The sequence below is a fragment of the Moschus berezovskii genome, chromosome 27, assembly GCF_049115385.1.
Source record: "Moschus berezovskii isolate FMDL1 chromosome 27, NW_MosBer_1.0, whole genome shotgun sequence".
Classification (NCBI taxonomy): domain Eukaryota; kingdom Metazoa; phylum Chordata; class Mammalia; order Artiodactyla; family Moschidae; genus Moschus; species Moschus berezovskii.
The window spans coordinates 4181063-4194481 of NC_142486.1; the positions used below are offsets into that span (position 1 = coordinate 4181063).

The following is a 13419-nucleotide window of genomic DNA, read 5'->3' on the forward strand; positions in this document are numbered from 1 at the left end:
GGCGAGGTCTGACTGGTGGGTGGGGCCTGGGGCGGGGGATCGCTCTTGAGGGATGGGGCCTTGTGTGTAGGGACTGCCCCTCCATCCTAACCCAGTTTTTTTATAACCCTCTCTCCCAGAGCGAGTATCAGCAGGGATCCTTTCTATGACATGTTGGCCACGAGGAAAAGGAGGATTGCCAATAAGAAATAGAGCTTTCTTGGTCTAAGCAGCAGGTAAAAGTAAACTGAAACCCCACAGCAGAGTGACTGAGGGGCTCCCCGCGACACCCTGGACCACCCCAACGGCCTGCCCTGTCTCCTCCGGGACAGCAGCCCCTGATGATCTCAAGAGGCCTCGTCACCCCTTCCCGCCGCCACCCTCCTGGCTCCGAGGACATCCTTCTCGAAGTCCTGGCCAACAGCTGCGCCTGGTGGTCCAGCCTTGAATATCCGCGGTGCAGACAAGAGGCCACATGTGCTCCTTGGTGGCAGTTGTCGGTCTTGGCCGTTCTGGAAGCCGCTGTTTTGTATCATAACAGGAAAGGAAAAGCTACCACTTTTTTATTGAGTTTTTTTCTCAGATATATGGGATTATAGCTTTTATACGCCTTTTTATATTCTGAAATTATAATGAGAGATACTTTCTAACAGTAGTATTTTTAGAATGGCAGCTATAAATTTAACTTCTGGACACACGTATATACTGTGCACTGAGAACAAGTTACCTACACACACATATGCAGCAACTGGGGAGTTGGGTGCCACGCTCAAGGGGAACCCGAGGGCGCCCCCTGGTGGAGGGAGACGCCCGTGTCCTTGAGGACACGCACTGGGCAGGGTAGGGCTCCAGGGGTCTAGTCTTCTGAGTCATCCAGCTCAGACTTTGTGGCCCCACAGATAACTTTTCTAAAGACACAGATCATTAAATTTTGGCTTGAAGTGTTTATCCTGTAACTGCTGAATCCCAGGATGGACAGTGTATGTATTGAACCACATGAAACTGCTCACATTTGACCCGTTTCTGACACCCACAAACAGCAGTGTCACGTGGTCCAACCAAACACATGGTTCAGGCCAGCTGTGACCACTGTCTTCACTACTTAAGGCCTGTTGGCCAAACGAATGCTTATAATCATTTGATCAGATGTGTTAATGTAATGTGTAGACATGTAAGAACTAGAGATGATCTTCCTCCATGTTTTGAGAGATTTGATCTATTACAGGAAGGGAAAGATCAGGCTGGGGGATGAAGGTGTATAGCACTTAGGCTTTTCTGTAAATAGTTTAAAACCCCAAATATGCACTGGTGGTCAGACTGGAGAAGATCCCTGACCAGGAGGTTGTCAGGTGCTGCTGGCTGGATGAGAGGTGCTCCAGCGTGCAGTGAGGAGCTGGGCCCATTGCACCGCAGAGCTGGCCCAAGGGTGTACAGGTGGGACATTCAGGGCCAGGCCAGTGACATGCCTTTTACTGTAAGTTTCATTTCTACCACCAGGACCGCCGCACATTATACGTAGGACCCCCTTGCCCACGTGAGCTGTTTCGGTGGAGGGTCCCTTCCCTGCGGGACCTGCTTTCCCCACCCCACCGCAAAGGCACCCACCCCGTTCAGTTTGCACACTTGAGATCATCACCTCTCCTGTGCAAAGACCAAGTTCAAGAAAGACCACCTGTCTATGCGAGGAGAGGTGAAACAGAGAAAACATTTCCTGGGAATTGCCTTGATGCTGAGATGGAATGCCTGTGGGCCCTTGGCTTCGTGCAGCTTAAAGTCACTAAGCCTGCAAAAGGGGCCACGCACAGGACTCTCTACCAGGCACCAAACTGACTTTTTTCGTTCATTCCCAAGCATTTAGCTTCGCTACTGTACCGATACCTCAGATTCAAACCTCTAGTTCCAAGAAAGGCAAGTCCGCATTCTTGAAATGCCTGACCGGCATATATGCAACTCTGGCCCCAGTCTTCCGTGAAAAGACGCTGCCCAGACCACCTGATCAAACACTGCTGATGACGACCGGCAGTGCCCTCCTCTCGGGCCAGCTCTGCTCCCGGGCTGCCTGGGGCGCCGGCTCCATAAGTATTTTGCGTGGGACAACCGATCCAGGTAGGACCCTGGGGATACAGTCTTTTGGGTTTGCATCAGGGTGGGGTTGAGAGAAGTGAGCAGAAGGAAACCTCTGTAAGAAATATTTCTCTGACCACTTGTGAAGGAGCCTCACCAGACGGGTGTTTGCCCAGAATGCTGCAGAAGGCTGTGGTGCTCAGGATCTGTCCCTTGCCCTAGGAGTGTTACGTGAAGTCATAGAATTCCAGGTTTTGTTGTGACAGTATTAACCTGACAGGCTTAAGGTGTCCTCCCCCCACTAAGCCCTCGGATGGCTTGGTCCAGAAGTCCCGCTGGGTCAGGGCTGTGCAGGGACAGGTCTGTGGCCGGCGGGGCGGGCCTGGTTGCCTGGACCTCAGTGTGATCCTGTTCCCCCTGCCACCCTCCCGTCTGTGCTCAGTGCTTGAATTACTCGTCTTGTCCCAACTCTGGCCAAAGAGCTTCCCTCCAGAGACAGAGGGCAGGAGGCAGGGAAGGTCCACTGGGTGGGAGGCATGGCTTCCACAGCCCCACTCGCCCCCATTGACATGTGGGGTTTAAGTGGACGACCCTGGGCCCAGACAGGCAGGTATCTTCAGGATCACAGGACATCCTTGAGCAGTTTAATGTGGTACCAAACTAAGTCCAAACAGGAGCTATTTATAGGTGAAGCAGCATTTAATGCTGCATAGGAAGCAATGCATATTTTTCAAGCTAAAATGCATATATCTACATAGATGTGCTTTGCTGAGAAGTTAGGTCTGCTGTAGACCAGAAACCACACATTGTGATTTCTCATTTTATTTTTTCTTAGAAAACATTTCTATTTACGGTAAATAGTTAATATGTAAATAATGTACATATATGTTGACTCCTGGAGTGTTTGTTATTCAAATGTATATACTCCTACAACGTGCATGAAGAAATACCCTTTATCTATTGGTAATTTTGTTGTAAAGTGAATGGTAAACCTGGAGAGTGTGTGGCCGTCAAATGGCAGATACTGTGTTCGTTAAATAAAAACGCATTGTTAAAATAAGATTGCTTACAGCTGGGTTCTTTAAAATAGGGGGAACTGTTGGGTGAAGCAGCCCACGCGTGAGTCTCCCCAGTGGGGCCTAGAGCCCGTGGCTGGAGCTTTAGCAGTTTTAAGAAAGTAAATGCAGAGCAGTCTGTGAGAAGTGTCTGCAAGCAAATGAGGAAACAGCAGTAAAAAAATAAGACACAAAAGGTTTAATTTGCTGCCATTTATATACTATATAAATTTTACATGCTGTATATTTACAGTGGGGCAAGTGCTTTTTTAATCTTTAAAAAAACAAAGATCAAACTTTAGACATCTCTGAACAACACAAACTGTATAAACCATACAGATTATTCAGATACAAACTGTATTAAATACAGTTCTCCCCACTCCATCTCCTGATGCAGGACCAGTGAATTATAAGTGTATCACAGTTTGATAGCATATCCATATTAAAAATAAAATCACAGTATGATTTTGTCTGTAACTAGAAACTTTAAGGGACCAAGCTGACAACTCAGACTCCAATATCATAGTCAAGACAAGAGACACTGTATAAAAAAGTGTTATGTAATAAAAACATACTGTAGGCCTTACAAATAATGTTTGGATTATACATTCATAATGTAAATACTCATCATAACTGGTAAATTGATTGGAATAGTTCCACAAAGTTCAAAAACAGAACTTGTCTATAAAATACATCTTCAAATCTTGAATACAACTAAAATATGAAGCAAATTAGTTTCTAGTATCAGACATTACAGAAAACAGACTGCTCTCAAAAGTCTAGTCGAGAGCTTGTGAATCTTTAAATAAGTCTTTAAATTAAATATACACGCTGTCAGTTTGTACTTTTAATAATTCCATGGTTTCCCGGTTGGTCTTGCACCGGATGTCTAACTTGGAGGAGCATTGCATGGAATACGAGTGATCAACCTGAGTCTGTGATTAAGCAGCATTTGAGATGTTCTAGTCCAGGGCGTTATTTTCAATGTGATTTATATACACAGTATTTTACAATGGTCAGCAGTTGTAGAAAGTGTTCATCCATTTGGAATAAGGGTAATTAAGAAAAGGTAAAAACTAAAAAAAAAAAGTCCTCCATGGTAAAATCTGTACAGTATTTACTAAAGAAGCACCACGCAGATTTGAACAAAGTTATTTTCTCTATTTATAATTTAAGCTGGGTTGGGGATGGCTTCTGTTGAACACGGTGAATCTGAAAGACAAGAGGCAGCAGTGTCAGTGGTCCAGAGGCAGGAAGTGAAACCCAGGGCCTGGTGAGCTCCAGGTGGGCTGTCTCTTTTCCATTCATGTCTCCCCACCCCTTCCCAGGTGCCCCAGGTCTCTGGGAAAGCCCCCTGGCCTCCCCACAGGCAGTAGGTGGGAGACCAGTGGAGAGGGCGCCCTCTGCTGGGCACTCGGAGCCGCCGCCCTAGGAAGAAAGTCTGCGAATTCCTTAACGTGGCTCAGGGCTTCCCCTTGAGGACACGCTGGTTAAGTGTTAACTGACTACACAGTAGTCTTCTGTAGACCGTTCACTCAAACCTCACCTGGCTGATGAGAAGTTACACATTTGGACGAAAGTCCCTCGGGAGAGTGAACACTGCCCCCCATTCCCCATGACCACTCCCCCCACCCCCCTGCAACCAGGGCCACTGAGCACCAGGCCTGGAAGAGATGATGCTCGAGGCTTTCATTTGCTGTAAAAAAGCACCCAAACCTCCTTCAGATCAAGCCAAGCCCTTCTTGTCTGAAGCAAGTGCAGGGTGGGGAGGAGCGGGGCAGCCAAAGCTCAAGGACAGGGGTCTCGGGAAAGGCCCTCTCCCTCAGGCCCTCAGGTAGGGCTGTGTGAAGAAATGGCTTCTCTGTCTTTCAAATGACTTAAGCTCCTGGCCTGCCCTCATTTTCTACAGCGAGGGAGGACATGTCTAAGGGCCTGAACCTCACCCCCCTCAAGGGCTGACTCCCCACCTGCTCCCCTGCAGCCCCAAGCTCCCTCCTCAGGCCCCTCAGTGGCTCCACAAACGGTCAGGAAAAACATGCAGGGAGGAAAACGGCTTACCGTAACTAGTGAATTTTTTGTTTTGAGGCCAAGTTTTCAATCACCTAGAAAGCAAAGGTTAGAAAACATTTTAATGATGTTTTTGCAAAAATTTTAGTGCCTGTGCTCTGTATCACATTAACTCAGAAGCAGTTCTCAGAAATGTAGGTATCTTGCCTGAAATCAGTCCTACACGAGCTGTGCTTCCACGGGTTTCATTGGAAACATGCGTTTACGTGGTGACTGAGGGCCATGTCCCCCTGGGAACAGCCCAATCTGATCCCAGCAAACCGATCAGCATTTCAACATTGGGCCAAAGAAATCCAGAGCTTGATGGTGCCAGAGAACAGAAGTCTGGAGGAAAGGAGATTGGTCGAGGCACCAGGACAGACAGGCAGGCAAAGAGGTCCATCCTCTGAAAGCTGACAGCGGTGCTGGGCCTGGGCCCTTGGGGGTGGCCCTTGCTGGGAGGTCAGGACAGGATGGGCGTCCAAGCGTCATCAGATGCCATCAGATCGAGGACAGGAAAGGGTCCCCCCGCCTGCAGCCCCTGGAGACCTGCATGTGGGCCGCCACATGTCCACCACCATGCTTTGCGCGCCACCTAGTGTCCCCGAGCCAGCTCTGTGGATGAGCTGCGCCTGTGGTGGGCTGGCGACCTCTGGCTGTGGTCCTCACCAGAGACCTGCAGCCTGAAGGGGAAGATTCCCAAGGACCTGCCCGGACCACTTTACCCCACGCCGTCAGAAGGGACTGACCCCAGCCCCTGCCCCAAACTGCAGAAATGTTTGTGGAAACCAAGGTGGAAATGCACATTGTTGCCATCTTAACAGTGCAAAGGACAGGTAGCTTCCCTTTCCTAGCGGCCCCACGAGTCTTCTCATTCGCTCCAAACACCCGCTGCATACAGCCCGCCCCAGACACCCCACCTCACATTCCCTGCTTCTCCCAAAGGCCAGTGCGCGGTACGACCATCTGTCCCTCCTCCACCAACCATCACGTGACTGTGCGCCATGGGAGGGGGTCCTCCCTGAACCGGCATAACACCTCCCTGGGTCCAGGACACGGTAGAGAACCCATGGCCTCTGGGGCTCCGGGACGGCAGGCAGGGTCACAAGGGGGGGCACCTCGGGGGTCAGGGTGGGGGCTCAGCAAGCTGGTCCATGGAAGGCCCAGGCCAATCTCTGCCAGCTCTGCAGGGCCATGGACGGGGGCTGGGCTGCAGCGCAGCTTTACTGACACATCAATTTCACAAAATTTTCATGTGAAATGAAGCATTCTTCTTTGGACTCTTCCAACCATTTAACAATGTCCAAAGGAGCCTGGCGGGCTTGCAGTCCATGGGGTCACAAAGTCAGACACGACTGAACTGAATCCTTCCTAACCGCAGGCCACGGGAAGGTGGCGCGGCGCCTTCCAACGCTCAGCACTCCCTCTAGAGTTGAAGGTCAGGGGAACAGCTGAGAAAGCCACAAGGGCTGCGTACAGAGCCTCAGCACAGGAGAGGCTAGGAAGTTATAAGTGGGCCAAGCCTGCAGGGTAGACAAGAATCCCAGCACCCGGCAGCCTGCGGTCGCCCAAGACCCGGGCCGAAGCGTGACGCCTGCGCACCGGTCACCAGACAGACTTCCAGGGTCTCCTCACAACGGGCAGAGGTTCAGACCCGGGAGAGAAAGGAGGTCCCACGACAATATTTCTGTCAAACATGGCGTATGAACAGAAGTTCTGTCCACAGTCAATGCCAGAGCCACACACCGCACAGGCTCCGGGCTCTACCTCACTCAGCTTTCCCACAAGCCTCGCGGCGCCGCGCGGAGGCCTCGCGGGAGCCGGGTGAGGACGCGGGGCGGGGCTCAGCGAGACTGACAGCTGCTCCGCCCAGTGAGGCTCCTTCCCCGAGCGACCGCCTCCTCCCAAGGGAAGGGCTCCTATGGCCGCCACTCCCAGCGCGCCCCCTTACCCTGGCCGCACTCGGACAGACAACACCTGACCTCCCGGCTCTCCATCCGGAAGTGTTTGGTTTTCTCACAGAAAGGTGCCGCGCCCTCCAGCGGCAGGCCGTCTGCGAGGGGGAAGGCGCCCTCGGCTCTCCGGAAGTGGTCCACAGTTTCACAGCTGGCTGCCTTGGGCAAGCGCGGTTCTGAATCTCGCCCAAAGTCCTCTGATTTCCTCGAGTGCCTCTTCTTTTTCTTCTTCTTCTTCTTGTGTCTGTGGAGGTCAGCATCAGAGTGCGCTACGGAAAGGTCTGAATCCTGCTGATGCCTGCCGAAGACAAAGCCAGGACTAGGACCACTAGGAAAGCAAACCGCCCCAAGGAGAACCGGCCCTGACTCACACCCACTTCTGCGGACACTCACCACGCACACACAGCTGATACCTTTTCTAATTAAACATGCGGTTTTCACTGTAATAATTTAAGTCCAGGGTCATAAACTAGCCAGTTTCAACCTGTCCCCAGTGCGGCCTTCAACTCTGGGGAGAGGAGCTCTGGCCAAAACCCCAGAGGAAGGAAGGACTCCACCAACTTTTCCTGAAACTAGTGGCTGAAGGAAAACGTATCCTTGCCGGGTGTCTCAGGCACACAGAAGGAAGGAGGTTTGATTTCCTTTTCCTTCAAGTAACCACTCTTCACCTGTAGCTTCTGGTAACCTCTTCCCAGGGTTTCCATCTTAAGAGACACCAGTGTATAGTAACTGTGTTTGTGCTCAGTCCTCTCGTCATGGAGAAGTCATTTTCCAGAAAACTGCTGACCAATTTAGCTTTTAAAAATACAAGAACAAACTTCCCAATGAGATTTCACACTGAGAAATGGAGAAATAGAAACTAAGTTTGGAGATTATCAACAGACATAGAACTATAACTACATCTGTGAATAAATAGGTTAACAGTCAATCCTAAAGAAAATCAACCCTGAATATTCATTGGAAAGACTGATACTAAAGCTGCAGCTCCAATACTTTGGCCACCTGATGTGAGGAGCAGACTCACTGGAAAAGACCCTGATGCTGGGAAAGACTGAAGGCAGGAGAAGGGGGCAACAGAGGATGAGATGGTTGGATGGCATCACCGACTCAATGGACATGAGTTTGAATAAGCTCTGGGAGATGGTGAAGGACAGGGAAGCCTGGAGGGCTGCAGTCCATGGGGTCACAAAGAGTCGGATACAACTGACCAACTAACCACCACCACCACTGTGAAGTCGGGAGAACCCCAAGCTTTACCTCCCGAATGCTGCACGTGTACTCAGAGTTACAAAGCACCAACTGAACACGGCAACATCTTTAAAGACCAGGTTTTCAGGCGTTTTATAAAACCACGAAATAAGATACAGCTTAAAACAGAGCTAAGTTTTAGGAATCGACAAAAACAGGGAAGTCCCAAACCCACCGAGATGAAGACTACACATGCCACAGCCCTCGCCTGTCCCCAGGCTGGGTGCAGAGCGTGCGCGCCACCCCCTGTGCAGCCGCCCCTCACCTGGAGTCTCGGTCCCGGTGTTTGTCTTTGGATTTCTTCTTCTTCTTCGACTTTTTGTGCTTCTTCACTTTGGGTTCCTCTAAAGGGTCCTTCTGTAAGCTTCTCCAGGCTTTCTTTTCTACATGACTGTCATTCTCAAGGCTATTATATCTCCGTTTCCGTGACTTAACATTGTCGTGTTCATGAAACCGCCCGGCCAGGTCGCAGCTGCCGTCTTCAGCCCCGAAGCCGAGCCTGTCGTGGGTGTACTTGGCGGCAGGGTGTGGAGGGGGCACGTGGGCCATGCCCACCCGGGGGCTGCTGAAGCGGTGCCGGTCCCTCTCTTTGGCCGCCAGCTCGTAGCCCTTGCGGCCTCTGTAGTGGTCCTTGTAGGGCCGGCCGCTGTAGGGCCCGGCCCGCTCGTACTCTCGCTCGGCGTGGAAGGGTCGCCAGTCCCGGGGCTCCCGGCTGGGGTACAGGGGGGACCTGTCGTGGTGGTACCGGCAGCGCTCCCAGCGCAGCCTGTCTGGGTAGTATTTCTCCCGGGCCCAGGCGTGCTCACCCTCGGCGTGGTGGTAGCGGCCCCACTCCTGGTCGGGGGCACCCCTGCTCCGGGAGTGGTGGTGGCCCGACCTGGCCAGGGAGCTGGGGCAGGGGGGCTGTGGGGCCAGGGCGCAGGGCTCCGGCCGGGGCCGCTTGGGCCGCAGTCGCTCATGCTCCCGGTGGGGCCGCTTCCGCCGATGCTGCACCTCGGTCCTGCTCCGGCTCTCCCGTGCACGCTCGCCGCTGGACGAGCGGTCCCTTCGGCTACGGTAATGTCCTCGGTCGACCTTTCTGAGGTTGCTGACCTTCTCCTGGACTGGACATGGCTCCGGGGCCTTCTGCCCGGCCTTACTGTCTTCCCCTCTCTCACCGCTGCTGCGCTCGGGAGGCCCCTCAGGACGGTTTTCTGTGATCGTGTCTAGCTGCGGAGAGGGCACCTCATCTGTGGACACCCCCGTGCTCTTAGCGGGACCCTCCGCATCAGAGCCTCTGTCCCGACCGCTGTGACCCAAGGGCTCGGGCTCATGGTCACCCTCGGAAGGCACAGAGGGACCTGGGCTCAGCCTCCCTGCAGCTTCCGCGGCCACCAGGTCCTGGGGCCGCTCTGGTAACGTCCCTCCCACGTCCAGGGACGGTTTGCTCTGATCGTCTGTTAAATTCCCAGTGTCACAGGGTGCTGGAAGCTGATCGTCCCCGAGGGCGTCCCTGTCGGGGTTACAAAAGGTGCTGACACTCGGCACAGCCTCCTCGGGTTCTGCCGAAACATGTTCAGAGACTTCTTCTTTGGTAGGTTTGATGCTGGGGTCTGAGGGCGGCGAAGCCTTCTTGAATTTGCTGCTGAGACTCGAGACAGACTCCAGGTTGTCCCGGGTGTCGTTGGGAGGGGAGCGGCCAGCCTCCAGCTCCGCCTCTGGATTCTCCAGAGGCCTCTCCTCCAAGCCAGGTGTCCTGCAGCCCCGCAAAGACAGAGAAGGACAGGGGTCATTTACTCATTTGCTCTCTGGGTTTTTGTCAATGGGCTATAGGGACGGACAAACATTTCATTCATTTACTGAATATTTTATGGCTTTACTGTATCTGGCCTAAACCTAAAACTGGGCTTATCATTTTTGGAAACTTCAAGTTTTCTCATTATACATAAATGTAAAAATTTCTATCACACCTACTTCATTTTTCAGTAATAACTCTGCAGTTCTAAGTGCCTCTGGTTTTCAGATATTTTTCTAATTCTCAGTAACTAAGTCCAGACCATCAAAAAAGTCAAATAATGACAGGGCGCTTACTTTTTCTCTGGATCCCTTTTCTCCGAATTTTCCTGGAGCCTCAGAGACAGAGTAGTTACCTCCCAACAGAGCCAAGAGCTCCCTGAATTACCAACAAACTGTGAGGAACCACTGCTGCAGTAAACAAATTCTGCCGTGCTTTTGACGGACTCCTCAAGTTAAGGAAAGCTGCCAGAAAACAAGAAAAACCCTAAAGCGGGCCCCCTTTTTGGTCTGGGAGAGAGAAGACACGCACGGTCATTACAGAGGCTCAAGGTCGCACGTGCAGCTGGGGTGCGCGTGGCTGGGGTGTGACCGTCACAGGTCATCTATCATGCTGCTCACGCACGATCCACCTGAAGACAAGCTGAGCCAGACGAGGGGAGAGACGAGGACGGCCATGGCACCAGGGACTGAGTGCTCAGGCTGCCCCCTCTTTAGGCTCGACTGGGAACGTTCCTGACTGGGGTTCTTGCTGAGGGCACGTCCCCCGCAAGGGCCCTTCTGACATGGGGTGCATGTGGGGGCTGCCCCTGTGATGGGGGAGACCAGAGCACCAGGAGGGAGGGGCTGAGGCCGGCAGTTCCACAGAACAAGCCAGGCGCCCATGGCCTGAGGTCCACGTGGAGGAAACCTCAGCTCTGTTACTGGCCGCTTCACAGACACCCCCAGTGTCCAGCTAAAGATGTTCACACCTTGGCGGAGAGCTGTCCTCCAGGAGGACGTCATGGCGCTGACGTGAGGTGACGCAACCTGACCTGTTCGAGGAGCTGGCTCCTGGGCTGTTCACCTGGTGACCGCGGCCGCCGCCTCACGGCCCTGCCTTTACTCCCATCACGTTATGTACGCTGATGTCAGGACACTGACGTGTGCTTTTTAGGCATGGAGACACACCACACTGACCATTAACTTAATCTCACAACTCTAGAGAGAGCCTGACAAAGCCTTTGCTCCTGGACAGACACCCTGCCCAGCCCCTCTGCACACCCTCGGGTGCCTGTTGGGGGCACTGAGTGAGACGTGCTGGCTGGTCAGACGTGTACTGACAACACCCCAGCACAGTGGGGAGGCTCTGTGGGAGAGGAGGTGGGCGCTGGACGAACAGGCCCCGATAACCGTTTACTTGACTTTCCCACCAGGAAAATCAATGAGTTCTATAGATGATCATCTGAGTCATTTCAGGATCCAGAAGACTCATCCTAGGCCTTCCGCGAGCGGATGCACCTCGGTCCTGCACCCTGCTGCCCTGGGACAGCCATCTTACCTCGTCTCCTCTGCCGAGCCTTTGGCTTTGCTGCCGAATTTGAAGGTCTCTAAGATTTTGTCTTCTGGAAGAGGTGGCAAAGGAGCAGGCATCAACTAGGATAAAAAAAAAAAGATGTTTTTTAGTTGTGAGTGCCACACCCGTGCCTCCTGAAACCCAGCCACGTGACCCGCCAGACACGAGGGCAGAAGGGAAGCGCGCCTGCCCGCCACCCCACAGCCACTCACCTTCCCAGGGAGGCCGTTTGCCTTGGGAAAGGGGTGTTCTGAGTGCAGCATGGGCTGGCCCGGGCAAGGGGCCCCGTCCGAGGGCAGGCCGTTTTCCATCGGGTCGCTGTCCGGACCAGTAGCACCATTTAGAGCCACGGGCTCTCGGAGCTCGTGTGGGGAGGCCTCGCCGTCTTCGGCGTCTGGAGCAGGGGAGCACGCGCTCTCGGTCAGCCCGAGGCCATTCTCCTGGCCGAGGCCCTTGGCCTCCTCGTCAGACTCCTCGGAGGACTCGGCGCCGTAGGGGACCAGCACGCCAGCGCTCAGCCTGGACCTGCCGTTCATCGCGGGCCTGGAGCAGGCCTCCCTCGGGGCCGTCTGCTTTGGGACCTTACTAGAGGCGGGCGGCACGGGGGCGCTCGAGGTAGACTGTATTGCAGAAGAAGTGGTAATGGTAGCAGAGGGGACGGGCTTGCTGGGCCGCTCCAAAGAGTTGCTGTGAAGGCTAGACGGAGACTGGCCTTGGCGCACAGGTAACTTGTTGTGAATACTGATCGTGATTTTCTGTTTCTTGGGGTGTTCTGGAATAACTGAGGGCCTGTTAACTGACCAGTTCTGAACAGACGGGGAGGCGTTCACAGGACCAGTCCTGCTGACACTGGAATTCCCACTGGGACCTGACATGGGGCTGCCCGGCGTCTCCTTCAGCGGTCCCGTCCCGTTCAGGTGAGGGGGGTTCTGGGGACAAGCAGACCACAGTCAGGTGAGAGCTCCAGAAACCGCCAGACTCAGAGACCTGAGGTGGCGGACCTTTTCCACTTTGGCCATCTTTTCTCTTTCTATGCGGAATGAAAAACACTGCCCCCTCTCACGTGAGCCTGCCTGCCCCAGACCTTTCACAGGTCCCAGTTTTCTGGGAATTAATTTCTGGTAAACAGGGACAACGGCTTTTGTCAGAGAACAACCCCCAGACCAAACTCTTCCTGCTCCAATCTGGCAGAAAGAAGCAGGTCCTCTTGGGCGTGGAGTCACACAGGTTCTCCTTCGTAGTTTCCTGGGAGCCCCTGGCAGTTCAGGCAGGAGGCAGCCAGCCCCAGGGACTTCCCACGGGCCCCAGGAATGCGGCGACAGTCACATGGACGGACACGCTCATTTAGCCATCCCTGCCTTTGTGACCTCCCACTCTTATTTGAATAGTTATTTCACTCCACATCCCAGCTTTTGCTGCTAAAACCCAGAAGCTGCACACCAGTGGTCATGGGTGAATTCTGACTCATAGAGGAACTTTGTTTGGCCTTCAAAATATTTTCTTAAGTATCTGAATTAGTTGCTAACTTACCACTCAATAATGGCTCAGTTGATAAAGTGTCTGCTTACAGTGTGGGAGACCTGGGTTCGATCCTTGGGTTGGGAAGATCCTATGGAGAAGGGAAAGGCTACCCACTCCAGTATTCTGGCCTGGAGAATTCCGGGGACTGTATAGTCCATGGCAGTCTCAAAGAGTTGGACACGACTGAGTGACTTTCACTTTCACACCAGAAGTCTTACTCACT

General features: G+C 53.1%; 2 protein-coding genes across 6 annotated transcripts in view; one reads left to right on the forward strand and one right to left on the reverse strand.

Moving 5' to 3' along the window:
• Positions 1–3107, forward strand: part of CYTH3 (cytohesin 3) — a 67794-nt gene extending 64687 nt beyond the window's left edge. For 3 of the 4 annotated variants that reach the window (XM_055410352.2, XM_055410350.2, XM_055410353.2), the window contains exon 13: positions 120–3107. In XM_055410352.2, coding sequence (XP_055266327.1) covers positions 120–192 — 73 coding nt within the window. In that variant the 3' untranslated portion in view covers positions 193–3107. The remainder of the gene's footprint in view (positions 1–119) is intronic. The other variant, XM_055410351.2, reaches the window with a different exon arrangement.
• A 55-nt stretch (positions 3108–3162) lies between these two features.
• USP42 (ubiquitin specific peptidase 42) overlaps positions 3163–13419 on the reverse strand; it is a 43926-nt gene continuing 33669 nt past the window's right edge. The window contains exons 13-18 of one of the 2 annotated variants that reach the window (XM_055410338.2): positions 11888–12604; positions 11661–11755; positions 8613–10082; positions 7127–7397; positions 5157–5200; positions 3163–4310 (exon numbers count right to left, since the gene is read on the reverse strand). In XM_055410338.2, coding sequence (XP_055266313.2) covers positions 5162–5200; positions 7127–7397; positions 8613–10082; positions 11661–11755; positions 11888–12604 — 2592 coding nt within the window. In that variant the 3' untranslated portion in view covers positions 3163–4310; positions 5157–5161. Of the gene's footprint in view, positions 4311–5156; positions 5201–7095; positions 7398–8612; positions 10083–11660; positions 11756–11887; positions 12605–13419 lie in introns of both variants that reach the window. The other variant, XM_055410337.2, reaches the window with a different exon arrangement.